Source organism: Sinocyclocheilus grahami, unplaced genomic scaffold, assembly GCF_001515645.1.
Source record: "Sinocyclocheilus grahami isolate Dianchi unplaced genomic scaffold, SAMN03320097.WGS_v1.1 scaffold950.1, whole genome shotgun sequence".
Classification (NCBI taxonomy): Eukaryota; Metazoa; Chordata; class Actinopteri; order Cypriniformes; family Cyprinidae; genus Sinocyclocheilus; species Sinocyclocheilus grahami.
Genome location: NW_015506129.1, coordinates 79654 through 107642, shown reverse-complemented (window position 1 = coordinate 107642; position 27989 = coordinate 79654). Strand labels below are relative to the sequence as shown.

The 27989-nt window shown below is 38.6% G+C and overlaps 1 protein-coding gene across 1 annotated transcript; it reads right to left on the bottom strand.

Moving 5' to 3' along the window:
- Nucleotides 1-28: 28 nt before the first annotated feature.
- On the bottom strand, nucleotides 29-23217 carry LOC107564614 (mucin-2-like). Its single transcript, XM_016249742.1, has 22 exons — nucleotides 23145-23217; nucleotides 21867-22128; nucleotides 21640-21754; nucleotides 19816-19906; nucleotides 19543-19664; nucleotides 19174-19399; nucleotides 18942-19067; nucleotides 18399-18513; nucleotides 17952-18090; nucleotides 17709-17822; nucleotides 17314-17380; nucleotides 17074-17211; nucleotides 16813-16977; nucleotides 11422-11516; nucleotides 11016-11142; nucleotides 10158-10413; nucleotides 8071-8161; nucleotides 1794-1973; nucleotides 1417-1662; nucleotides 1147-1303; nucleotides 785-913; nucleotides 29-213 (listed from the first exon to the last, which is right to left on the bottom strand). The coding sequence occupies exons 1-22, from the start codon at nucleotides 23215-23217 to the stop codon at nucleotides 29-31; spliced, it is 3219 nt and encodes a 1072-aa protein (XP_016105228.1).
- Nucleotides 23218-27989: the final 4772 nt, after the last annotated feature.

Here is a 27989-nt window from a genome sequence, read left to right as displayed (position 1 = left end):
AGACTTTGTGGTAGTTGTCGGTATAGGGCTAGATGATATGGTAGGTTCTGGTGTTGGTGTTGTTGTAGTAGGCTTCGTGGTAGTTGTTGGTACAGTGGTAGATGATGTGGTTGATTCTGGTGTTGGTGCTATTGTAGTAGTAGACTTTGTGGTAGTTGTTGGTATAGGGGTAGATGTTGGTGTTGTTATCGCTGGGCATTCCTCCACACAGATCTGATTTTTCTCATCAAAAATTGGCTTATCCTCAGGACATTTTGGATAGCATCCTGCAATAAATAAATAAGTAAATAAATAAATACATATTGTACTAAAATTATGACCAAGAAGGGCCAAATTTCCCTCAAACACTCGTTATATTACTAAGTTCTAAAACGTACACTTCACACTTATATACTGTGGTCAACCATCTGTCTGTATCTGTTTATCAATTAAATGTCTACTAGGGTTGGGCCGATAGATGATGCCATCGTCTTCATGTTTTGGAACTAGAAAGTGTTTAAGAAAGAGAAGTGCGAGAGACAGAGATAGATATTGGTATAATTACTTAAGTTTACATTCTTAAAATATTCTTAACTAGTTACCAGAAATTAAATAGAAAATGTTTTTGTTATATTGTTGTAAAATTATTATAGTACTTTCCACCAAAAAATGTTGTTCATTAATGTTTTTGTTCCTTGAACCATTTCTAATCCCAGTTTAGCACTAAATATAAGGTCAAGAAATATCCAGTATGCATACTCAGTCTTCAAACATGCAAACTAGTGTGCACCGAATGACAACTCACCTTCCAGGTTGGGTAAACTGTTATTGCAGGTATTAGGGTTGAGACAGGTTTTGTAGCAAGGTGTATGACAAGGACTGTAATGCCATGTGCAATCATCTGTTCCATTATTGTAGTAGTCACAGTACACAGCTGATATGGAAACATGGATATAAGTATGAACATGTACATTTGAACTAAATGAAATACAAGAAAACTGCAATAAATTGTTGAAAGAAAGAAATCATTTAAAGCAACGATCAGGCAATCAATTCATTCACATTATCTTTTTTTTGTGAAAACACTAGCTGATGATTCAGAATCTGCATGAAAATCACATTTAAAGATTACAGAATAAGTTGCGCACTAGAATTAAAGATGCTTACGACAGATCTCAGGTGTTCTCCAGTTCACACAAACACCTGCCTCATTGCAGGCTTGAGCATAAGCTGCAACAGCTGTACAGAAGCACTCACAATCTCCACCTGTGTCACATGCACACGAGTCCTTCACACAGTTCTCATAAAATGGGTTTTGATCCACCTGTGGGAACAAGCATTCCCATCCTTAAAAAATAGGTAGGTTTCTTGTATACCACATTATAGTCAATAACTCCATAACTCCATTTATTGACTCAAAAGTCTTTGCAACTGTACCTTGTTATGGCAGTCTTTGAATGGTCCCTTGATATCCTTGATGATGCTACATTGTATTTTTGCCCATGTCTCTCGATTGGGGGTCTCAAAGCATGGATTAAAGTCTGGTTTTGCATCCGGGCAATTACTTGACACTTTCCAGCTGTCCACAAACTCCATTATATTTGTAGTTGGCAAATGTCCCTGAGTGGTAAAGTCATCTTTTGCATTTCCATTGAAATTTCCACACAGGCCACAAACGTCTTCCTTTGAAAAAACAACAAAGCACCGATGTTACGCTACAAATAAATCAAATTCAGGGACTGTTGTAAATTGTCTGGAAGTGTCCGTTCAAAACATGAAAAAACTGCAGATCATTATTCATGACTTCAACTCACCATGTGCTGAGGTTGCAGAATGATGCGGATGGTGGTTTTGTGGTCCCACAAAACTGTCAGTCCGATGTTAGCATCAATGACAAGGTACATCCCAACGGTTCTCTCAGTATACTTGATCTCTGGACCACTTCCAGTGTCAGTGGCTGTTACAGTCCCATCAGAAAGCAGCAGTAAAGTCCTCTGAGTGAGAGATAAGTAAAAAAAACAATAGCAAACATTGCAATCCAGTGACTGACTTTGACTCTATATTGCTTTCAAATGTTGAAGAAGATGAGGGGAAAATCCTTCATTGGCCTTTTAAATGTAAAAATCATAATTAGTTATGGTTAATTATTCATATTTCCTGTTGTGAGCTAAATTCGCTACAATTGCATGCACTATTATTGTCTTATACCACACGTAAAAATAACATTAACATGCCGAACAGCTTGCTTTAGTATTTCATGACCCTTAAAAAAAAATATTTTTCTCTGAATGTACCATAGTACTGAATGCTTTGCTAAATATAAAACTACATAGCATGAGACCTGCGCCTGTGGCCTTACCCCCAAAAGTATCTTGACAGCCTTTGAACATGTGGTTCCTGTTGTTCCACAAGGCATATTCTCAGTGATCACATGAAATGTGCCAGTTTTATTTCCACACTTGTTCTGCAAAACAAGAGAATGCGACTTGTTGCCTCCTGAAGGAAGAGCTTTATTTGTAATTTTATTTAAATAAAGCCTCTGTCAAAATGCACATACCTGAGCAGCAATATAACTGCAGTCTCCCCTGAAGCCGAATGTTTGCTGATCGAAAGTTCTATAATGTCCGCTGCCATATATGGTGCATATTCCTGGACACTTATAATGTGTACATTTCCAATTTCCCCGTCGGCAAGTACTGTAAATATAGAAGTAGACTCAAATCTTCTGTGGTTCTACAGTATTATGCTATTGATCATTAAAGGCCAGGTTGTATTTCCTCATTACTTAGGGGTTCCCTTTCATGGGAACTTCGAACTGCATCCTCTAGGGGTCGCTATGGGGAACGCCTCGTTGTGGCCCGTGGCTGAAGCATACATTGAAAAAACACCAACAACACGACTATAGTACAAATAGGCACCGGGAGAACACATCATCCTCTTCTTCGTCTTCATTGACTGTTTTGTTAGAAGCGTGCATTTCTGTAGTAAGAGCGATCTCTATTCATATAATTATGACGAGCACTAGCAAAGTGTTTAGAGGATGTGTGCATCCGTGTTGTCGCTGTTTAACATCTGATGACACACACAATCTATGCGTTATTTGTTTGGGCGAAGAGCACGCACGCAATATTTCCGAGGGGGCAATCGGCGTGCACTGCGAGTGTTTTTTAGGGATGCACGATATATCGGCCACCATATCGGTATCGGCCCATAGCCACTGGAGGATGATGTTATTTCATTAACATTGTCTGATCCAGGGGCCAGTGCTCTGCTGAGTTCGGTCCAGCAAAAGCAGGAAATGTCTGAGGAGGCCAAAGAAGCTGAGGCTGAGCCTTCCCAATCCTACTGCCCTGCGTATGATGAGCTTTTGGAAGTTATGGATCGCGCCACGGCGAGGCTTTACTTGCCGTGAAGAGGGCGAAGAAAGGGACGTCGCGAGGTCATCTTGATGAACGTTTTTTTTCTGGCCATAACCCTCCAGCTCAGGTGAGCCTTCCTTTCTTCCTGTTTTCCATGCAGAGATTGAGAAGGAATGGATCAGATGTGCGCTGTTCGTTTGCAGCCTTTTGTGCAATTGTACGTTGTAATATTGTGTTTATTTGATGTATATCTGATTTATCTCATATAGAATGCGTTTGGTTAAGTTAAAAGAGCGCTTCAGTTTACCGGTGATCGTCTTTAGCTCAGCGCACGCAGCTCAAACAGCAGTGCACAACATTAATAACTATGATTGGGAATGTCGTGTATATAACATTCTAATGAGAACATTATTATAATAAAACGTTGTGCATTCTTTGGGTTTAGTTGCTGTGTTTCAGCGCGTTGTTATGGGAAGAGCGCATCCACAACAGGATCACACATTCTGACTATAGCATGCAATAACTGCGTCATTTTGTACATATATAAGTTGTAATATTATGTTTATGTTGTATTAATATTAATCTCAGGATGCATTTCCTTGAGTTAAATAAGCTGCCAGCAAAACGCTTCAGTTTACCGTGTTCATTCAGCTCTTCAGCTTCAGCTTGAGCTGCAGCTCAATGGCTGCTATTTAAAACAGTGGTATTAATTTGTTACTTTTTCAAAATCATTGATATATTATTAATAACAACAACCACTTGTATTTTTCTCTTATTATTTTCATCAACAATATGGTTTAGTAATTAAAATCATTTAATTATTGTCCGTGCAGAGGCTATTCCGTTTTATTGATCTGTGGCGCATTCATTTTGATTCTTTACATGTGTAATGATGTCCAGTGACTTGTTTGCATTATTTATGCATAATTTTATTTATTTGTAAGGCTTTTTTATGACTAAATTTGGTAATGGGAGAGTAAAAATATTTTTTAAACGTACACCGTTCAAACTAGGCTGCTTATGTTGAAGTGTTTGGGATGTGGCTTTTAATGATGAGACCTTTTTTGTAATCAGGCTCTCAAAAAGTATATAACAATTTGGATATAGATTTATCGGCCAACATATCGGTTATCGGCTTTCAAAAATAAAGAATAATCGGTTATCGGTATCGGCCAAAATTTTCATATCGGTGCATCCCTAGTGTTTTTCCAATGAAAATGCTCCACTCTCGTTTGCCTCTCTTTTCGAGGAAAGAGGGGCAGCCATCTGCTTCCCGCGATTCAGGACCCGCCGCTGCTGAGGCACAGAGGAGAATGAGCTCGTGGGGATCGCAGGTGGATCTGGCCGATGAGTTTGAAGAGGGGTTTTCCCTCTCGCGATCGTCGGCTGTGGACGAGAGTGAGCCACTGGAGGATGATGTTATTTCATTAACATTGTCTGATCCAGGGGCCAGTGCTCTGCTGAGTTCGGTCCAGCAAAAGCAGGAAATGTCTGAGGAGGCCAAAGAAGCTGAGGCTGAGCCTTCCCAATCCTACTGCCCTGCGTATGATGAGCTTTTGGAAGTTATGGATCGCGCCACGGCGAGGCTTTACTTGCCGTGAAGAGGGCGAAGAAAGGGACGTCGCGAGGTCATCTTGATGAACGTTTTTTTTCTGGCCATAACCCTCCAGCTCAGGTGAGCCTTCCTTTCTTCCTGTTTTCCATGCAGAGATTGAGAAGGAATGGAAGAGGCCATTTTTTCCTCACGCATCCATCGATTCCAGCATACGAGTTATGCCAACATCGAGGTGATGCGCAAAAGCGGTTATGAGAAGATGCCCCTATAGAGAGACGCTGCCAAGCTATATCTCTATGGGTGAGACGTCCTCTTTTAAGACTCCCTCCTTGACATCTCGCTCTAATGCCAGGGCATACGCAGCAGCAGGTCGGGCTGTCGCTTCATTGTACATGATGGTGATGCTCCAAGCATATCAGGCTGACCTGCTAAAAAAGACCTGGATGAAGGCCAGGGCCTTTCTCCTGATGAGGTAGCTGAGTGCAGTGTTTATTTCACTCGTCGATATATGTCCAGACGGTACGATAAGTCTGGTTTCGGCTTCATACTTCCTGGATTATGCGGCCAGGTCACAGGCTTCTGCTGGAGCCTTCTTGATCATTAGGCCCCCGGCACGGCACTGCAAAAATTTCCTGGACGTCCGGGCTGGGCTTATGCTTTCAGGCTGCCCTGTCTGGTCTACCGTATCTAGGTCGTCCTGAGGGGCCTCCCGATCACCAGGACATACCCTCTTGCTGAGGCATCGAGCGGGAAGTATAGGTGGCATTTGCGAGAACCTTCTTGTGTAATGCTGTCTCAGGCAGTGCTCCCCTCACCTTAGAGTTAGTTGTATATCTGTGAGCAGATGCTTGGAAAACTCTTGAATCCATACTATGGTAAGTGCACACATATAAGCTTTGCGCACTTTCTAAAAATCCACATAAGTGGTAAGTGTGCATGTTATGCTTTGCCCACTTTTCTGAAATCCTGTATGGTAAGGGTTACGCGTTATTAGCCTCGTTCCCTTTTTCTGAGTTGGTTCAGACCCCGGTACCTTGGGTTCCACTCAACTAGTGTGTCTCTGTCGACACACTCTGGAAGCATCACTCCCCTCACCATTAAGGGTTATTGTGAGCATGGTGCTTTCCTTCGAGCATTTAATTCTCTCTGAAGAGTTGGATTCCTCGCTCCATGGGAGGTTCTTGTGGTAGTGCTGAGCAGTGCTCCCCTTTTATAAAAGGGTTACCTATGAGCACGATGCTCCTTCTGAATTCGGACTTCTCCTCTCATGTGAGAGTTGAGTTCTCTGTTTTTCTCAGAGCACCTGGAACCAGCAGCATCAGGCGAGCTAGGCCCTTCCTCTGCCTCTCTGATGCGCTGAGTTTTTTGGCTAGCTTGCAGTACACTTACCCTTCTGATTCTAACAATCACGCTGTAGGTCGTGCCCCCCCTCTCACTGAGAGCTGGGTTTGTGCTCCCTCAGCTAAGGTAAATTACTGCTAGCAGTTCCAGCATTGAAACATGCTGTAGGTCGAGCCCCCTTCTCGACTGAGAACTGGGTGTGTTGCTCCCACAGCTAAGTAAATTATTGCTAGCTGTTCCACCATTGGAACAGGCTGTAGGTCGAGCTCCCTCTCTATTGAGAGCTGGAAGTTTGCTCCCTCAGCTACAGATTTACTGCTAGCCACTCCAGCATTATAAGCCTTAGATCGAGTTGATGACTTCTCAAACATAGCGTTTTGGGATGCACCATTTCCATCTATGGGCTGCTTTTTCAGAGTGCCATGAGAACCCCTTAGAATGGTATTTTTCAAATCCATGTTATGGTAAGTGTGCACGTGAAGTCTTTGTACACTTTCTAAAATCCACACTGTGGTAAGTTCGCACTCTAGTACTCTGCGTTCTTTTCTAAAATCCTGTATGGTAAGAGCTACGCGCAGCAGCCTCGTGCTCTTTCTGAGTGGTTTAAAACCCCGGTTCCGCCTTGGGCACCACTCCATTTATGTATCCTCTGGATACCTACTTTAACAGGGTGTTGCTACTAGGGGTCTGTTGAGACAGTTCCTTTAGCATATGCAGAGTGTGCGGTAGCCCCTGTGTGACAGGCCAAGACTTGATATGATTCTTGGCTCTTGGTCGTATTCCCTTAAAGGAATCTATTCCTGATTCCAAGCCTTGAGCTTTACCCCGGGTCCAGGAGTTCTGGCTCTAACAGGTAAGTTTATTTAGGTATGTAGCCTAGGCCTTTGGCCGTAGGGAATAATGTCACTGACAGCCGTCTAACGTCCCGGGGGTAACTCCCATGGCAATATGGTAGAGTTGGTACTTAGTGCTCGCCATGGTTTCTGGCATGCACTCCCCTCAGCATGGTGGCGTGGGTATACCGTTCCCCATAGCGACCCCTAGAGGATGCAGTTCGAAGTTCCCATGAAAGGGAACGTCTCAGGTTACTTATGTAACCATGGTTCCCTGAGTAGGGAACGAGACACTGCATCCTCTAGGTTTCTTGCCATGCTGCGGACGCAAGCTTCAGACGAAGAAGTGGATGATGTGTTCTCCCGGTGCCTATTTATACTATAGTCGCACCTGTAGTGACGTCATGGCTGTCACCGGCCAACGTGTTGTTGGTGTTTTTTCAATGTATGCTTCAGACACGGGTCACGACGAGGCATTCCCCATAGCGACCCCTAGAGGACGCAGTGTCTCGTTCCCTACTCAGGGAACCATGGTTGTATAAGTAACCTGAGATGTTTTATAGTAATGTAACTTTAATGTGGCAATGGTAATGGCTGTTGTTTTACACTGGGTTATTATTGTTAACAAAAAATAAATCAAAAAACATTTTCATTACTTGAAATAAAAAAAACATTACCTGAACTAAAAAAGTCAATATAAATTTTTTTTTTATTAACTTATTTTATTTAAGCTAGTTGCAACATTTATAATGTGCACAGTTTAACTTGAAGTACTAAAAAACAACTAAAACTGAAATAAAAATGAATAAAAACGATATATTTTTTTTAAAGTAGTTAAAAAAATGACAAACACAAAATTACTAATACTATAAAATTAAAATGGAAAATATAAAAACTGCAATAGTATATTAATGATACTAAAATAACAAGGGTTTTACAGACCATTTATTGCAATCTATGGTTATCTTAGATCCTGGTGCATAAAACTGTCCATCATGTTTACACGGGCAGTTATCTGGTTTAACACAGTATCCTCTGGCATCATCCAATAGACCTGAAGGACACTGGCAGCCAGACTGACAGTCCAGTGAGAACTGGAAAGAAGGGAAGAAAACATTATGTACAAGCAAAATGCTGTTATCCACACTAATAACACCATCAGCAAATCAAACCCAAGTGATAGACTTTGGTAAAGAAAAAGAGAGTTGGAATCTGCACACTCACACAGTCAACTTCCTGTTGCAAACAAGTCTTTGCACACTCCAATCCATGTTCATCTGGGGCTGCTGTACTGCAGTTGAAGAAAACCTTCGGAGAGGAACATCCTGCAAAAGATACCAGACGCAGATGCTGCATCATTCATGTACTTTTTATATCAGAAACCATATTTAAAGACTGTTTACAACAGATGTTGAGCAATTTCGCAGAGAAGGGTGTACTTTCATATTACTATTTTGTATTATATTATATTATATAAAATAAACTATAATTGTTAAATTAGTATTTATTATGTACGATAAATTTTGATCTCATTATGGCGAGCACTAGCAAAGCGTTTAAGGATGTGTGCATCAGTGTTGACGTTGTTTGACATCTGATGACACACGATCTATGCGTTATTTGTTTGGGCGAAGAGCACGCACGCGATGCCTCCGAGGGGGTTTCCCTTTCGTGATCGTCGGCTGTGCACGAGAGTGAGCCGCTGGAGGATGATGTTATTTCATTAACATTGTCTGATTCAGGGGCCAGTGCTCTGCTGGGATGTCTGAGGAGGGCAAAGAAGCTGAGGCTGAGCCTTCCCAATCCTCCTGTCCTGCGTATGATGAGCTTTTGGAAATTATGGATCGCGCCACGGCAAGAAGCGTGTGAAGAAAGTGACGTCGCGAGACCTCCCCCGCCCGCGGGTAGGGGAAGGAAGAATCGCGGGTCAAAGGAAGGTAAGTAAAAGACCTAAGGGATGTCATCCAGACAGGGAGTCAGCGCTTTTGTCCGGATCAGAGTGATACCTCAGTATCTATTCATTTCCTTCGGGGGTCTTACATCTGCCCTTATCTTCACCTTCCTAATTTCCCCGTAACCACCATCTCTCCACCTGACCGAGGAATTTCCTGCATTATAGTGTCCTATGCTGGACCTATTAGGTTTGGTTGGTTCTATGGCTTCATAGTGAGCGACCCCTAGAGGACGCAGTGTCTCGTTCCCTACTCAGGGAACCATGGTTACATAAGTAACCTGAGACGTTATTTACTATCTGTAAGCTAACTTGTGCAGCAATATGTGACCCTGGACCACAAAACCAGTCATAAGGGTCAAATTTTTGAAATTGAGATTTATACATCATCTGAAAGCTGAATAATAAGCCTTCCATTGATGTATGGTTTGTTAGGATAGGACAATATTTGGCTGAAATACAACTATTTGAGTATCTGGAATCTGAGGGTGCAAAAAAATCTAAATACTGAGAAAATTGCCTTTAAAGTTGTCCAAATGAAGTCCTTAGCAATGCATATTACTAATCAAAAATGAAGTTTTGATATATTTACAGTAGGAAATTTACAAAATATCTTCATGGACCATGATCTTTACTTAATATCCTAATGATTTTTGGCATAAAAGAAAAATCTTTTTTGGCTATTGCTAAAAATATACCCAAGCGACTTAAGACTGGTTTTGTGCTCCAGGGTCACATATTTGCCTTCGGCCACCTTGTTCTCTAACATATCACTGCTGGCCATTAAAAATCCATATTAATTGACCACTATTTAATATTCACTGTTGTTGGTTATCAAAACCTTGGTTAGCCAGTTAATTTTAATATCACATTTGACTTGATAACTCTATAATGCCTTGGTTGCAGATGCCATGATAGCCCAGTACTAGTGATGGTAGCCTATGTAAACCAAAAGCAAACTTATTTAACCTAAGCAGTAGATGAATGTAATTTTTCATACCCAGAGTTTGGGTTTTCCAGGAACGACAGTGGAGTTTTCCATTCATGCAAACACTAGACAGAGAAATAAGATCAAACTCTATTAAAATCAAAGTTCTTGTATAGCTAGTGCACTAATACCTATATTAACATTCACTTACCAGTGTTCATCCCTAATGGTGACAGACTTGCCGGGATTAATTTTCTGTCCGTTGTGGTAACATGGACATTTTTCCATAGGTACACACAATCCATTCTCATCATGGTAGAGTCCTTCTGCACATGCACATCCATCAACAGGCACGAAGTCGACACTGCAGCTTTGGCGCTCAGAGGCGAGAGACAAACAGGTACGCTGACAGCTCTGCAGCTGATATGAGTAGTTCTGCGAGGCCGGGCAATTCTCTGTATACTTCTCTGTAGGGACCAGTTTGAAAGGCACTATGTCTTAAAGATGTATGTAGCAAAATTACATAAGCATTCTTTTAATCTTCTAGGTTAGATGAGGGATTTTCTAGCTCTTTGACACACCCAAATATGATGATCCCACTTGTAAAGGATGCCCTTCCTAAAATGTAAAGCCAGCTATATATTTTTATATACAGTACTTACATAGTGTGTGAAAAATGGTAAGCATTATATTATAATGACATGAAGTTGGCATCGGCTCATTATCATTGTACTAAAATAAAATATTATCTGGAAAATATTTAATTTAAATATTTTTTAATCCAAGATATAAAAACTGGAACTTTTAGAATTAATTTCAAATGTATTTAATATCACATTTTTATAATAAATTTGACAGATTTTTATAATAAAATTTAGAATAGAAAAAAGAATAGTGCAAAGGAAAAATTGTACGCTGTATAAAATTCTATGCATTTCTTTGTTAATGTGGAAAACAAAGTCACAATTAATCACACGATTTTCGACCAAAGGCAGAATAAAATACTTTTGATGTTTAGTTCACTGAAATTTTCCCATCATGCATCCATCTACGTTTTCAGCCATCTTACCGCACACGATTTCTCGCCAGCCTTGGAGGAATATTCCTTTAGCCGCACAGGCCCGGGAGTATGAGGAGAACACCGTACACAGACAGTCCTCACTCTTCTCACAGGTACAGCTGGAGTATTTGCATCTCTGAAAGCACATAGACATGTTGTGGAAGCTGGGATTTAGTTAGAAACGTTTAGTTTGTCATAGATTTGAAGCTAAATATAATATTTTTTATTTTAATAAAAATGAACAAAAGCACAAAACTGAAAGAAAACTATAAAACTATAAAAATAAAAGCTAATTCAAAATATTCATAAATGCTATAATACAATATAAATAATATAAAATGAATACTGGGTTGCTTAGTTGCAAAAGATTAAGAAAATGCTATAATCTATAATCTGCAACCGTTTCAGATCATACTTTGTAGTAGCTGTCTGGATTGACAGTGGCGTGACATTTGGCAAAGAGGCTCTTCTTGTCCTTCATCTCGGAACACCAGTGCTCGGCAAAGTGTTCTAAAAGCAGAAGTGGGACCAAGTCATTGTTTTGCAAGTCACAAGTAAGTCTTGAGTCTTTGCATTCAAGTCCAGAGTCAAGATAGGCAAGTCCAAGATGAGTTGCAAGTCCTCAACTTTAAGCTTCAAGTCCTAAACAAGTCATTAGTGCTGTTTGCCCAAATTAGTGTCTCTGTATTAATTACTACAGTAAATTTCAAGTCATTAATAGTCTATAGTAAGTATAATTAAGTATAATAATAATAATAAAGATATAATAATTAGTGGTGTTTCGTGGAGGAATGAATCATTGTTTGTGAACAAATCGTAGACCTAAGTGAATGAACAATTTCTATCATGTTCACTGTTTCATTTGTAAATGATTCAGTGATTTTTATGAATCAATTGAGTCAAATATTTAATAACGTGCTAATACGTAAATCAGACACTCATTTATCGCCACCTACCGACGTAGGTTTACAAAAATAGACAGCTTTAATGAAGCTGAAAAGTAAATATATAAGAATAGTTATAATATATAGGCTACAAATCTTAAATAAAAATAAGAAACCATCAGTGAATGGATTTAATAGACGGAAGGAATGAATAAATGTGTTTTCTTGTAGCTCTACAGTATATTATTTTATGTTCTTATAGGCTATTCCTTCAACAAATGTTGATAACAGCAAATTATTCAAATTTCATGCTGTCACAGAAAGGAGCGCATTATAGTGATATAGTTATAATCATCACACTGCACTGTCTTTATGTTATTCTTCATTCAGAATAAAATGTTAATATTTTAATCATCCTAATAGGGTTTGAGTTAATATATCGAGCACACCGTTCAAATGAGGCATGCAAAATTACTCACGCCAAAACTGTAGATATTCAGATTCTCAAATATATGTAAGTCAATGCATTTTGTGGCTCAAACAAATTCACAATGATCACAGTTGATGGCTTAGTTTAGGGGCTATATGCGCTAGCATGTTGTAGCCGGATTTACACCATGAGAATTCATCCATTTCTTCTGAAAGACATGAAGTGAGTGGCTGGTAAACAAGAAGATAAATAAAGTGAACTTTACAGGTAGGCTACATACAATGTGCGTTTGATGTGAAAAAAAAATCGAATTATGTTTGAAAGGTTAATTACGTTTCCATATACATCGGAGTATATTGTTATTATTATTATTACTATTATAAATGGTTTATAGTGATGATGTGCATTTTAAATGTCTGAAACATTATGTGGTTGAAAACACTGACAAGCGCTCACTGGGCAAGCCCCTCTCTGGCTCAGTGCCAAAAGCTGCTAATCATACCAGTGTGATCATACACTTCAGTAACCAGCATAGGCGTCGCTAGGCCATTAAAATTTTGCAATTACACTGAACAAAATTATAAATGCAACACTTTTGTTTTTGCCCCCATTTTTCATGAGCTGAACTCAAAGATCTAAGACTTTTTCTATGTACACAAAAGGCCTATTTCTCTCAAATATTGTTCACAAATCTGTCTAAATCTGTGTTAGTGAGCACTTCTCCTTTGCCGAGATAATCCATCCACCTCACAGGTGTGGCATATCAAGATGCTGATTAGACAGCATGATTCTTGCACAGGTGTGCCTTAGGCTGGCCACAATAAAAGGCCACTCTAAAATGTGCAGTTTTATCACACAGCACAATGCCACAGATGTCGAAAGTTTTGAGGGAGCGTGCAATTGTCATGCTGACTGCAGGAATGTCCACCAGAGCTGTTGCCCTTTCCCATTTCTTGCATGGCCAGCATACTCACCGGACATGTCACCCATTGAGCATGTTTGGGATGCTCTGGATCGGCGTATATTACAGCGTGTTCCAGTTCCTGCCAATATCCAGCAACTTCGCACAGCCATTGAAGAGGAGTGGACCAACATTCCACAGGCCACAATCAACAACCTGATCAACTCTATGCGAAGGAGATGTGTTGCACTGCGTGAGGCAAATGATGGTCACACCAGATACTGACTGGTTTTCGGACCCCGCCGGACCCCCCAATACAGTAAAACTGCACATTTTAGAGTGGCCTTTTATTGTAGCCAGCCTATGGCACACCTGTGCAAGAATCATGCTGTCTAATCAGTATCTTGATAGGCCACACTTGTGAGGTGGATGGATTATCTCGGCAAAGGAGAAGAGCTCACTAACACAGATTTAGACCGATTTGTGAACAATATATGAGAGAAATAGGCCTTTTGTGTACATAGAAAAAGTCTTAGATCTTTGAGTTCAGCTCATGAAAAATGGGGGCAAAAACAAAAGTGTTGCGTTTATAATTTTGTTCAGTGTAGTTCCATAAACTGTACACGAATTCGTGATCGCCTCAGTCCCCTTTAAATTTCATGTGAAAACAGCGGCAGACTTCGATCTGCCCGTCTTTCAGCGCGTTCTTTTTCAATCCGCAGGCTGCGGCGGCGCAGAGCGAGAAAAAGAGGACAAGGTGTGTGTTTATCGATAGATTGTTATAATATCCGCATCTGTGCAGTTCTGTCATAAATACAGTTTACAAAATATCATGGGGGAGCAATCGGTTCCCCATCTACTGTAGCCTTCCCCATCTAAGTTTTCGCTGTGTTCACCCCACATTACAACACAGGTTTCCTCCAGTGAAAATGAAGCACATATGAATGCATATACTTTATAAAACGATGTTGCCATTTTCATTTGAATACATATATAGGAATATACCTTCTAAAAACAAAAAATAGAGTTGTGATTGGCTGGTTACCAGGGGAGTAGTCTCAGCCTCAGTCACGCCCACGGACTGTTGGCTAAAAGTGGAAACACTTCAGGAGTTTCGAAGTCGTCGTCGGATTGGTTGAATTATACAGGATTTCCGATAGACGTGCGTGTCGCGTTCTTTAACGTTCCGCCTGGAAACAAAGATGCCGTGATGCCAAATCCCCTCACGAAAGTAGAAAGCCGTCATGTTTACAACTGTGACGACGAATGCTTATCAGGATCAACTAAATACTGGATTTTCAAAAGTATGTGAAATATTTAAAGTTCGCGGCATAGAATCTTTAAAATACGTCCGAGAGTTTTATGCACCAGTTTGTTATTGTGTCGACATTTCCACGCCCAGAAACGTGACGATGAACGAAACAAACTGTGATTGGTTGTTTGACATGCCTAGGCCGGTGTAAGCTGCCATGGATTCCAGATCTTCAGTCTTCAGAGATTTGAGACTTGAGTCCAAGTCAAGTCTCGAGTCATGTGACTCGAGTCCACAATGGTATTTTAAGCAAAACTTAACAACAAAATGCATAAATGAACAGATACCATGTAGACTAGCACCACAATCAACAACCTGATCAACTCTATGCGAAGGAGATGTGTTGCACTGCGTGAGGCAAATGATGGTCACACCAGATACTGACTGGTTTTCGGACCCCGCCGGACCCCCCAATACAGTAAAACTGCACATTTTAGAGTGGCCTTTTATTGTAGCCAGCCTATGGCACACCTGTGCAAGAATCATGCTGTCTAATCAGTATCTTGATAGGCCACACTTGTGAGGTGGATGGATTATCTCGGCAAAGGAGAAGAGCTCACTAACACAGATTTAGACCGATTTGTGAACAATATATGAGAGAAATAGGCCTTTTGTGTACATAGAAAAAGTCTTAGATCTTTGAGTTCAGCTCATGAAAAATGGGGGCAAAAACAAAAGTGTTGCGTTTATAATTTTGTTCAGTGTAGTTCCATAAACTGTACACGAATTCGTGATCGCCTCAGTCCCCTTTAAATTTCATGTGAAAACAGCGGCAGACTTCGATCTGCCCGTCTTTCAGCGCGTTCTTTTTCAATCCGCAGGCTGCGGCGGCGCAGAGCGAGAAAAAGAGGACAAGGTGTGTGTTTATCGATAGATTGTTATAATATCCGCATCTGTGCAGTTCTGTCATAAATACAGTTTACAAAATATCATGGGGGAGCAATCGGTTCCCCATCTACTGTAGCCTTCCCCATCTAAGTTTTCGCTGTGTTCACCCCACATTACAACACAGGTTTCCTCCAGTGAAAATGAAGCACATATGAATGCATATACTTTATAAAACGATGTTGCCATTTTCATTTGAATACATATATAGGAATATACCTTCTAAAAACAAAAAATAGAGTTGTGATTGGCTGGTTACCAGGGGAGTAGTCTCAGCCTCAGTCACGCCCACGGACTGTTGGCTAAAAGTGGAAACACTTCAGGAGTTTCGAAGTCGTCGTCGGATTGGTTGAATTATACAGGATTTCCGATAGACGTGCGTGTCGCGTTCTTTAACGTTCCGCCTGGAAACAAAGATGCCGTGATGCCAAATCCCCTCACGAAAGTAGAAAGCCGTCATGTTTACAACTGTGACGACGAATGCTTATCAGGATCAACTAAATACTGGATTTTCAAAAGTATGTGAAATATTTAAAGTTCGCGGCATAGAATCTTTAAAATACGTCCGAGAGTTTTATGCACCAGTTTGTTATTGTGTCGACATTTCCACGCCCAGAAACGTGACGATGAACGAAACAAACTGTGATTGGTTGTTTGACATGCCTAGGCCGGTGTAAGCTGCCATGGATTCCAGATCTTCAGTCTTCAGAGATTTGAGACTTGAGTCCAAGTCAAGTCTCGAGTCATGTGACTCGAGTCCACAATGGTATTTTAAGCAAAACTTAACAACAAAATGCATAAATGAACAGATACCATGTAGACTAGCATTAAACATGTGCACCAACTATTTTTATGTATAAATACTGGCTGATGCAACAGTATTAGAAGAATTCTGCCAGCTGTTGATGTAGTTTTGATTAAGTAGGGCTGTGCAAAAAATCGAATGCGATTTTCATGCGCATATCGTCAGTAAAGCCGCTTCTGGTGATTAGTAGTAAATCTCCAGCACGTGCTTTCAGATGGCGCGGCATTTACAACACAGAGCCGTAGTTCACTGACAAGCTACACAAAATTGCATTCAAAATCGGCAATGAATCGCATGCGATTTTGAACGCGATTTTGTGTAGCTTGTCAGTGATCTACGGCTCTGTGTAGTACATGGTGCTCCATCTGAAAGCACATGCTGGAGATTTACTACTAATCACCAGAATGATGATTAGTGATTACTGATGAGATTCGCATGAAAATCGCATTCAATTTTTTGCCCAGCCCTGTGATTAAGGTTTGGTTAAAATTAATTTGTGCACTTCTAAACCCTTCTGTAGATGTATACAACAAATAAAATATGAAACTGAAACTGTCCACCCTGACTTCAGAATCAAAAAGTCTCTCACCGCTGTCACTACTGTAGGAACAGGGGTCGTCCATTCTCTCAGTACGGTCGGGGCAGTTGGACTGGGCCTTCCAGGCGTTTGCGAAGGAAACCGGTGTACCCTCCACCACTCCCTGAGGGGTCTTGAGATCATCTGACAGCACTTTGTTAAAATTTCCACAGATACCTGCATAAACACAGAAATCACACATCATTGGCTATCATGATGGATTCACTTTGTAATTCAGATGTTGTATCATGCGTTTTAAGACAGAGGTCTCACCACAAGTCTTGCCCTGGAAGCTTTGGTCCACAGTGATGTACACCTGCATAAGAGGCACCAGCTGTACTTGCACCTGCAGCCCAAAGCTGGTCTGAAGCATGATGTGAAACGATGACGGCATGAACACTGTGAAGTCAGCTGAGAGAAAACAGTCAAAGTGTTTGAAAAACACTTCATATATATTTTTAGCACATAGGCTCTAAAACACAGAAAATAAATAAAGAGCTTCTTCTCCCTCACCTGTCATGTAAGGAAGTGTAACGTCTGCATTGTGCTGTACCGTCCCATCAGGTTTAATAATCAGAGCCTGAAGAAGAAAGAGCACAGTGTGACACTGAAGACTAAAATTTCATACACTGCAATCACAGGAATATACCACATTTTCAAATATATTAAAATAGAAAAATAGTTGCTTTAAATTGTAATAATATTTAACAGTATTGCTGTTTTGATTGTATTTTCAATCAAATAAATGCAGCCTTGGTAAGCATAAACATTTTAAAAAATCTTACTGATCTTAAACTTTTGAGCAGTACTGTAATATGCACATCTCATTAACACTCAAACTGTCAAAAAGACTTGTATGCTATAAAAGCCAAATATACAAGATTGTGGAAGTAGAGAGGTGTACGCACATTTTTCATGTCGTTGTTAAAAAGCACCACAACAGACTTTAAACAGGTATCAGTTTGATGAGTAAAACAAGGAACAATCTGACCCAATATGATGAACCTGGACTCCTTACAGTCCTACAAAAAGAAATGCAGACGTTGACATTTATTAGGAATTTCACATATTCCTAAAGCATGGATACAAAAATAACCCCAACATGTCTTAACAGTTAAATAAGGTGTAGTTAGTAACTAAAACACTCTTACTTTTGAGAGCACATATTTACAGTCTCCATGGAAAGTGAATTCTTTCCCGTCAAAGGTGGTGAAGTGTGATCCTTCCTCTACAGCGCACAGGCCAGGGCCGGGAATACTCGTACAGATCCAGTTTCCCTCCGCACATATACTAATTACACAATACAATTACAAACAGATGCTGAAAACAATGAGCTTCAGATGCTAACTAGATAAATCACAGTTCTGATGATTTTATATATTTATAAAATTGCAGTTTTTCCCATACATCCAATGTCATCATAGTTTAGCATTTTGTCAGGTATATGCAGTTAATAGTAATATTGACGAATATAAATATTTTTCTTCTATACAAGTAGTAAAAGACATGAAAGGGGACAGAATGCACTGGGATAAAAAAAAAAGTGCCATACATATCCATAATTGGAATAAGAGAACCGAGTTAAATGTGTTTTATACCATTCTTCCTCATCTTTGCGTAGGATCTCTCCTGTGCTGTAGATGCGGTCATGCTTGCACTGACACTTTTCTGCTGGGATGCAGCCCGTGTTTGAGATGTCATCAAACACAGTTCCTATAACGAAGACACAATGCATCATCAACTTTATGTGGTTCTTCAAAAATTACATAAAAAACACTAATATTGTGAAACCTTATTACAATTTAAAATAATAAATATTTTTTTAAACATAATTTATATATGTGGGGCAAAGATGAATTTTTAGCAGCCATTACTCCAGTCTTCCATGATCCTTTACTCAAGAAAAATGTCTTATTATCGTTAATGCTGAAAACAGTTGGGCTACTTACTCTTTTCAGGATTCTTCAAAAATATAAATCTTTTGTAACATCATACAGTAAATGTCTTTACTGTCACTTTTGATCAATTTAATGCATCCTTGTTGAATAAAAGATTCCTTAAAAAAAAAAACACCCCAGACTTTTGAACAGTAGTTTATATTAATAAATAGTGGTTTATATTATATAAATAGTGTTACTGACCTGGCGGACAGAAGCAGCCATCTATGTTGTGTTCCTCACACAGTGTGTTTGTGTCTTTGTGTGAGCATGTGTCCATACAGGGGGAGCCGCTTTCAGAATGTACCATATTGTACGGGCATGTCACAGCTGCATGAGAATACAAGACACACAGAGTCTTTACATCTGCTTATAATAAGAAATAAAAACAAAGGAACAGCTCAAGAGAGAAGAATCCCATTATCAAGGTACTTACCACAGAAGTTTGCCGTTCTCCAGGACGGCGGAGTTCCTCCAGCGTGAGAGCACTGACGTGAATATTCAGACAACGTCGCACAGAGCGCAGAAGTGTTGGTGTCTTCATCTTCAGGTTGACGTAAGCAAATATCATTTGTACAGGCCTTGATATACGGCTCACGGTTCAAAACCCTGCTACAAGAAGACCATTTTTCATCCTTCAAAAGGTCTGCACAATCTGCCTGCTGTTGTGAAAAGGACATGAAATATCTTGAATCTCAAAGGTTCATATTAGGTAACAATACTGGAATTCTGAGTTGCTGTTGGGACATAGAGGGAGTGACTAACAAATTTAATTTGAAATGATCAACTTTCTTCTGTAACTTACAAATTTTTCACATTTGTTAACCACATTTTGCTCATCGTCGGTTTCAAAAGGATCTTTGCAGGCATGTGTTGGGTTGGGAACTCTGTGCATATTACCAAACTCAGCATAGCCAACCTTCCATCCTGCAATAAATAAGACACTTGGAGATCTTGGATATTCTTAAAACTCTTGGAGATTCATCAAATTAGAAATCCATGAGGATGGAATAATCATTTATACTGTTCATAATTGGCCAAATAATGACTAAGAAATCAGGCTGTAAAAGTGACTTACCTGATTCAATGAACTCACTATAAACTGGGACGCCATTGAAATCGCCACACAGCCCACAAGTGCGATTGGAATATTTGGAGTCGAGTTCCACCTAACAAAGGACCACATAGAACTTCATTGTTAGATCATTTGACAATATTTTTGGCCATTTGGATTTTATGTCAGTATTAATGTTATGTGATCAGAGCAAGCAAAACACTGGAATATGGAATAGCCATCATTTGTGTTCAGTCTTGTGGGGAAAGGCCAATGCCAGCCCTTGGAAACAGTACCATGGTACAATGATGGTAATAATACAATGGTACCAAATGATACTATATATACCATGGTTTTTGCATGGTCCTCATTTTTGTCAGTATACACCAGTGAATATTACTTGCAGACTGAAATTCAGTATTGGAAACAACCATGTTCATAAGGACGGATATAGCTACTGTACATTTCAGTGTGTAACAGAACATTGCCTTATATAGCATTTTCACTTCACATGTTGCTTTGTCTTGCACAATATGCTAAATCATTCAGTCCGGTCACTCCCTTGAAATGTCTCCTACTGGTTTCCTGTGGCGTAAACTAGTTATACCTCAATTAAAAACTTGTGCAATAAATAAATTCTGCTCCTTCAACTTCTCAAAAAGATTATAAACGTCAAATTTAAAGCCATAAAAGCCAAACACCTGTTCTTGAACATTTTGTCTACCTCTGACTAGAAAACGCCATCTCCAACGTGATTTTAAAGTACTGGGTCTGTCTATCATGTATTTCGCCGTTTCAATTATTAACAGTAGTCCCGCCCATCAGTGAGGTTGGTATTCAGGTGGGACATACGGAAAATACGGTGATTGACATTGCATTGACAACAAATGACTCATGCGAGCCGGTTCTTTTAGTGAATCAAAAACACAGAGCGATAGCACATAGCAGTATAGTCTGAACTAACAAATGACTCATATTGTTAGTACCGATTCTATCCACGAATCGCTTATCTGACTCAATTACTGAACTGTTGTCCATCTTGGAAGGAATTAAGCAAGTTAAGTGTATTTTAGGTTTGTATCTGAAATAATTCTGATATCCATTTTAAAAACCTGTAGTTAAATATGTACTTTTGTAAGAGTCATTTTGAGTTCATGATGAGCCACACTAGCCGATAACCTCACCATAACAGCATCCTCTTTTATGCTAAATCATTCAGTCCGGTCACTCCCTTGAAATGTCTCCTACTGGTTTCCTGTGGCGTAAACTAGTTATACCTCAATTAAAAACTTGTGCAATAAATAAATTCTGCTCCTTCAACTTCTCAAAAAGATTATAAACGTCAAATTTAAAGCCATAAAAGCCAAACACCTGTTCTTGAACATTTTGTCTACCTCTGACTAGAAAACGCCATCTCCAACGTGATTTTAAAGTACTGGGTCTGTCTATCATGTATTTCGCCGTTTCAATTATTAACAGTAGTCCCGCCCATCAGTGAGGTTGGTATTCAGGTGGGACATACGGAAAATACGGTGATTGACATTGCATTGACAACAAATGACTCATGCGAGCCGGTTCTTTTAGTGAATCAAAAATACAGAGCACATAGTAGTATAGTCTGAACTAACAAATGACTCATATTGTTAGTACCGATTCTATCCACGAATCGCTTATTTGACTCAATTACTGAACTGTTGTCCATCTTGGAAGGAATTAAGCAAGTTAAGTGTATTTTAGGTTTGTACCTGAAATAATTCTGATATCCATGTAAAAAACCTGTAGTTAAATATGTACTTTTGTAAGAGTCATTTTGAGTTCATGATGAGCCACACTAGCCGATAACCTCACCATAACAGCATCCTTTTTATTCCACTTGACAGTGATACCCATTTTGGAATAGAGTCTGGTGTAAATTGTGTTCTCTTCCACAAGAATCCCTGCGACGTGCACAGGCAGCGTTACTCTGAACAAGAGAAAAGATTCCAATGTAAAAATTGACCAATCAGAATACATTTTAAAGCCTTTTAAAGCTGTGAGAGCAAATAAGCAGCCAGATGGGTTTCCCAGAATCTTACTTTTCTCCATTGACTACGACCTGTTTCTCTGTCAACTCAACACCAATGTCATTGATGGTAATCGACACCCTGCTGATGTTTGGGCCAGTGCTGTGTTCTGTTCTCTTCACGTGAACTGAGAACTGGCGAATGAGGCTTTGGCAGTCAGACACCAGGTTATACTCGCATGTGCCTGGGAACTGATACACGTCTCCATCAAATGTCTTGAAGTGGAAGTTTCCCCACATGCTGCAGATGCTGTTGACATGGTTACTGGTATAGACTGCAAAAAAAAAAAAAGGAAAAGTTTGACTTAATTTGGAAAATTTTGAGATAATTTAAAGCATTTGGGGAATTTTTGTTCTTCTACCACAGCCCATAAATTAAAATGTCATTTATTAAAAATAAATTAAATAAAAATTTCTATAAGTGGCATTTCAAATGTTGATCACTGAAATAATGCATGTAAAACATGTAATGTATTATTAAAAATCCATGCTTACAGCAGTTATATAACTGTGTTTAGATTTGAATTATATGTCCTTAAACTTTAATTACAATTATGCTCTCTGTTTGCAAACTCAATTCAAATTCAGTAATTCAAATGACATTCTCATATAATTCCTGATTTGGTCACTTTTACATTTGTACTAAAACAGTCGATCCACAAATTTATGCAAAGTTGATCAAACTGAACTTCAAGTCACCATGAAGGGAAGTAAATCAGCTTTGTCACTTTTCACAACTGAAAATATTTTGTAACTTCTAAGGCAAGTCATCAATGGCACTGATAGCATCAGGTTCAGGTGATGAAACTATGACCTCCACAACAGTCATCAGCTAGTTGGTTCTTTTTTCTTTCTTTCCAGATGCTGATACCAGTGCTGTTTCCAACCACATCATCAAGCTATTTGCACCAACGTTGCCATGGTCAAGGTTACAATCCTCAAGAAACATATAATGATTTTTAAAAAAGCTGTGAATTTAACATTTTATTTTTTTTAAGTTAATAACTGATGTTCATACTCAAATGCTAACACACTTAAACATTTTTTTAAATAATATAAAAAAATAAAATAAAATAATAAAAACACATTTGTGGGTATTTATTCAAATATGGGCATGTTTGACTCTGTGGACCTTAGGAAAATACCTAGGAAAATAATTAGTTCCAAATATAAAAGATTTATCATCAAAGATTTTAGAGTATTAAAGAATAAAATCAAATAAACAAGACAGATGAAACCCCTCAAGAATCATTTCAAGTAGGTTTTTTTTTGACTGAAAGTTAAGTCTTACCCATCTTTGAATCAACTTGAATCCCGGTAAGCACCAGAAGCAGTATACAGACTGTGGATGTTCTCCACTCCATGGTGGGAGGTGAGAGAGGTCTACAGGTAGAGCTCCAGTACTGTTGGATTTCTTTTCATACCGTCTTTTATATCATTTCTCATTCATATTTCTCTCCCCACCCTGCAGGGAGGGTCTGCCAGCTTTCTGTGATGTATGTGACAGAAAAAAGTCAACCTGCTATTACAAAAGTCCAGTGATGGCATGTGTGTGTGTGTGTGTGTGTGTGTGAGAGCAGCAGTTTCTCTGCCACTCTAAACGATGTTTGATGAGACGTTTATTAAAATGTATTTAATGAATATTATATTTATAGCAGGGTGTGACTAATTTACAGCTTCTGTGTACATGTGTGATGAGGATTAGTAAAAATATCATTCACTCCTAAAACCTGCAAAATAAATATACAATGCATGATTAACAAACCATTCAGCAGCTGATATGGAGAATGAGATGAAGACTAATGGTCTTGTGTAAATAACTAGAGTCTTAAGTGTCCTGAGTTACTTTGTAGACCTACATATGAATTTCTCAAGTAGGATATGATCTTAAGTGTGTCAAAATAATCACATTTTCCATCAAGCTTGCAGCAAAATGCCAGTAAATGTTGAGTGATCACATATATGATTGCGTGTGAGGTTTGAACATCCTGTCTGTGATGCAGATAATCTGACGTTCAGCATCTTTGCAGGTACACAGGTGTGTCTCAAGTTTCTGAATCACCTCTGCTTTCACGAATTAAAACAAACTGACCATTCCTCATTTGGCAGCGCTCATATCCTGATCCTTTTCTTGATCAAGATTTTAGACTTGTAAGAAATGTGATGTCTTGCATAACCATTTATGGGTATTTCTTCAGCTATTTTTTCAAGTATGGTTGACCTTGTGGACCTTTCGAGAAATAATTAGTTCAGCCGAAAATGAAACATTAGTCATCAAAAAGTTTTACAGTATTTATAGCAGAATAAAATAGAATAAAATAAAATAAAACAAACTAAAATTAAATTAAAATTAAAAAGGAGTCTTACTGAGGGGACACCAAACGGTAACAATATAAGACATTTCTGATTGTTATTTAGTTGCAGTAAAAATAATTACATTCATACAGACATGATTTAGATAAACATGATGCTAATAAAAAATATCAATTAAAACCTTTAAAAAAATAAACAAATAAAATAAAATACAAATTAAAAATGTATTATTGAAAGCTTATTTATTAAGCATTTGTAGCAGAATGTCTCATTTATGTATCCTAAATGTACATAAGGAAATAAGCATTTCAAATTAATATAAAATTATATCAAATCATATTAGAATTACTTAGAATTTTTATTTACAAAATAAAAACATTGATATTTACCTTTTTAATTTGTTTTCGGGATCTTAACTGGCATTGTTGTCACGCCTTTAAAATATGAAAAATCATGACATGAAGTTTCATTAAGAAGGAAATAATCCAAAATACAAATGATAATGTAATACAACACACCCTTTTATAAATTCTACTTTCAGTATATTTTATTCAAATATAATATTTTAATCAAGGTGTGGGGAAATATAAGGAAATTATACAGTAAAATAAATGACATATTATAAACATACAACTATTATAAATATGCATTTGCAATTCAATTTGCAAGCTCAAATGGATGCATGTATCAGTATACATCCATATTGTCAAATTTGATAAATGTTCTTTTTCTTACAACTTCCCTCAGTAGAGCAAAAGGCAAACATCAGGTTTTTGATGTGCATGTAAAGTGATCTAAAGTAATCTAAAGGCTGCACCTTTTTGTGACACCGCAAACGCATGTGTATAGCCAGTCTAAGAAACAACTGCTCTTCAGAAAATGCCCTTATGAAACCGGGCAACATTGTTGGCAAAGGGAGGGAACAAATATAAAACATTGATTAGATAAACCAACACTGGTTGTACTGCCTTGAGTTTCTATTGACACTGCCTCATTTGACATGTATGGTGTATATGTACAGTGTAAGACTGCAGTACATTGACTCGTTAATCATACTGAGTTCAAGACAGTTTAAGAGTAATTCCAGGGAAAGAGTAAAAAATCTGATTGAAAAAAAAAGCTAAAAACATCAAAGAAGAAAGAACTCTATTAGCCTAGACTAGCATAGGGCTGTCCCAAACCTTTATGGGGCCCTGAGCAGAATTTTACATGGGACCCCTCAGTGCCGCCAATATGACTGATTATTGTCAATGCTTGATTATTCGCACACTATAAATCTAACACACCCATTATTTGTTGTTGCTGTGTTGCTTACATCATACCAGTGTCTGCCTGGCATGTTTTTACCCTTCTAAGATTTTTAATTGTAACAGTAGTAAACCCACAAGAGTGGTCAGATGTTAATTTGCAGCTTAACATTTAGAGTCTTACAGTACTAAGTGGTATACTTAATGTGGTGTACTGAAAAGTAGCTAAATAATCCAGCAGACAATGCATTTACGGAACAGAATGTTAGTTTAACAACATAAATTCTTAAACACACATCTAAAACAACAACTCTTAATCTATAACTAGCTAATTGAGGCATAATGATATTGGAATATATGCAAAGACCCCAAAGGCAGGCTGAATAATGTTAAGCTGTTATCAGCACCAAGTTTATGAAACAGAAGCTTATTTTTATTACAAAAATATATAGGCCTACCCATGGAAATAATTTTTACACAGACGACAAAAACTTGAATCAAAAACAAGCTAAGTAAAATATTATAATATACTTAGATGTCAAGGTTATTTACGGATGTTTAATCAAACATGAACTTCCCTAAAACTAGAAGATACCCTACCTAGGCTATGGTAATTAAATATTCAGCCAGGCCCCCTCTCCCACCCCATGTTCAATTTGTCCACCCTCCACCCCAAAAACAGATCGATTTTAATCCTTTGACACGTCACACTTTGGCTGGCACTGAGGCAGAGAAAGACGTGCTCAGTGCTTTTCATAGTTTTCACATGCGATGAGGGGGAGGTCAAAGAATACTTTTTTTTTTTAAATATAGAAAATTAGATAGGAGTTTAAATGTCAATCAAAAAATATTTTCAATACACAAATATGAAGGAAGGAATTTTATTTCACTATTTACAGGGTCTCTGCAGACTTAAAAAAAATACATTTAAGGCAATTTATGACCCATTTTAAGAGCTGCACAAGTAAAATGAACACAGTATGAGTGAGGTTGGACAATGTCTATGGTAACATATAGTACTGAGCCATAAAATTACATGATTTACAGTTCAGATACAGGTTTTCACAAAAACAAAATTCTTATACAACAGCATTTCAACCTTTAGACCATTTTTATGAAAAGGGATAAATCAAGCATATAAATTGTCAATTTAAATTGTATAAATATTACTGTCTTAATTGTTTAGATTTTTAGAAGGCACATTAACTCCTTTCTCATTTACAACTCTATGTGTTTGCTGCGTAAAAATATGAGTTGATATTTGCATTGATCTGACCATAAACAGCAAGAAAGGCTTATTGGAAATGCAAATTAATTCTCTTTAGGAGCGCCGAAATAATGCGGTGTCCCCGGTAACCATTGTGCAGCAATTTGTACAAATACAGACATGTTTGTGAATAAAAAGGTTCTGTTCTGCATTAATATATCATAAATTGCTCATGCAAAAAATAATCCGTGCATATGTGGATCAGGTGACACACGTGCATTAATTGACGTCTAGTTCGAGTCGATCTTGTTCGGTTCATTTGGAATTTGAGACTTCATTTTCGCAGTTTACAGCATTTCACGTCCCCCACACATACAACTACCAACGAACAAGGCCCAGTGCAATTCATTAATGTGTACACGATTTGAAAAATTTGCAAATGTGCGTCACTTCACTGAAACAAATGCTTTTCAACCGGTGTCTGCAGAGTTAAGAATTACATTAATGTGCAGCATTTTGTTCAAATAGAGACATATTTGTGAATACAAATGTTATAGTTTTTTTTAAAGTATCATGATTTGGGCATGTAGCAATTAAAATGTGCATTTGTGGATCAGGTGAAATGCGTGCATTCATTCACATCTCTTCTGAGTCGATTCTATTTGATTCATTTGAATTTTGAGACTTTCGTTCCGCCCTTTCAGCCTTGCCCAATCCACACACACACAGCTCGCAATCCACGTGCAGCTGAGCTAAAGAAAATCATAACATACCTGACTCGTCGGCAGCTTGGGCATCTACAAACCGTCGCACAATAATAAAAACAGACCTCAGGGTATTATCTTTCACAGGTAAGACTGAACAGTTGTTTCTGTATGTTTTTTGGTCATTTTTGATCGCCGTTGTTTTCACACTGCGTGACTATCTGGGGTAGCATTCAGTTGCTGCTGTGTTCACATTGCACGATGGATCGGCGACATGGGATTTCACACTGCATGACTCCACAATAGGAAGAATCGCCGACAACTCTGTCTGGTCCGCAAACTACGTTTCACAACAAAACACACGCGAGAAGTGATAAGGAAATAACATGAGAACCTGCGTGTGTCAGACCGGAGTTCTCGCGAGCAAGACTGTAATTATTAAAAAATAAATATATATAGCCCGCAAATTGTCTGTGAGTTGATTTCCAGCTACAAGGAGAAAAAGAAGTCAAGCGTAGCGTTAGTTCTGGCAGGTCATGTTAGTCAAGCTCGCATCAGCTGACCTTCAGCTGATCCCCATCTACCTATGGGACTACGACACCTATCTAAGCATTCATATATAAGGTCCCTCAGTATTATCAGCAGTTTTCGCATTGCTCAATAGC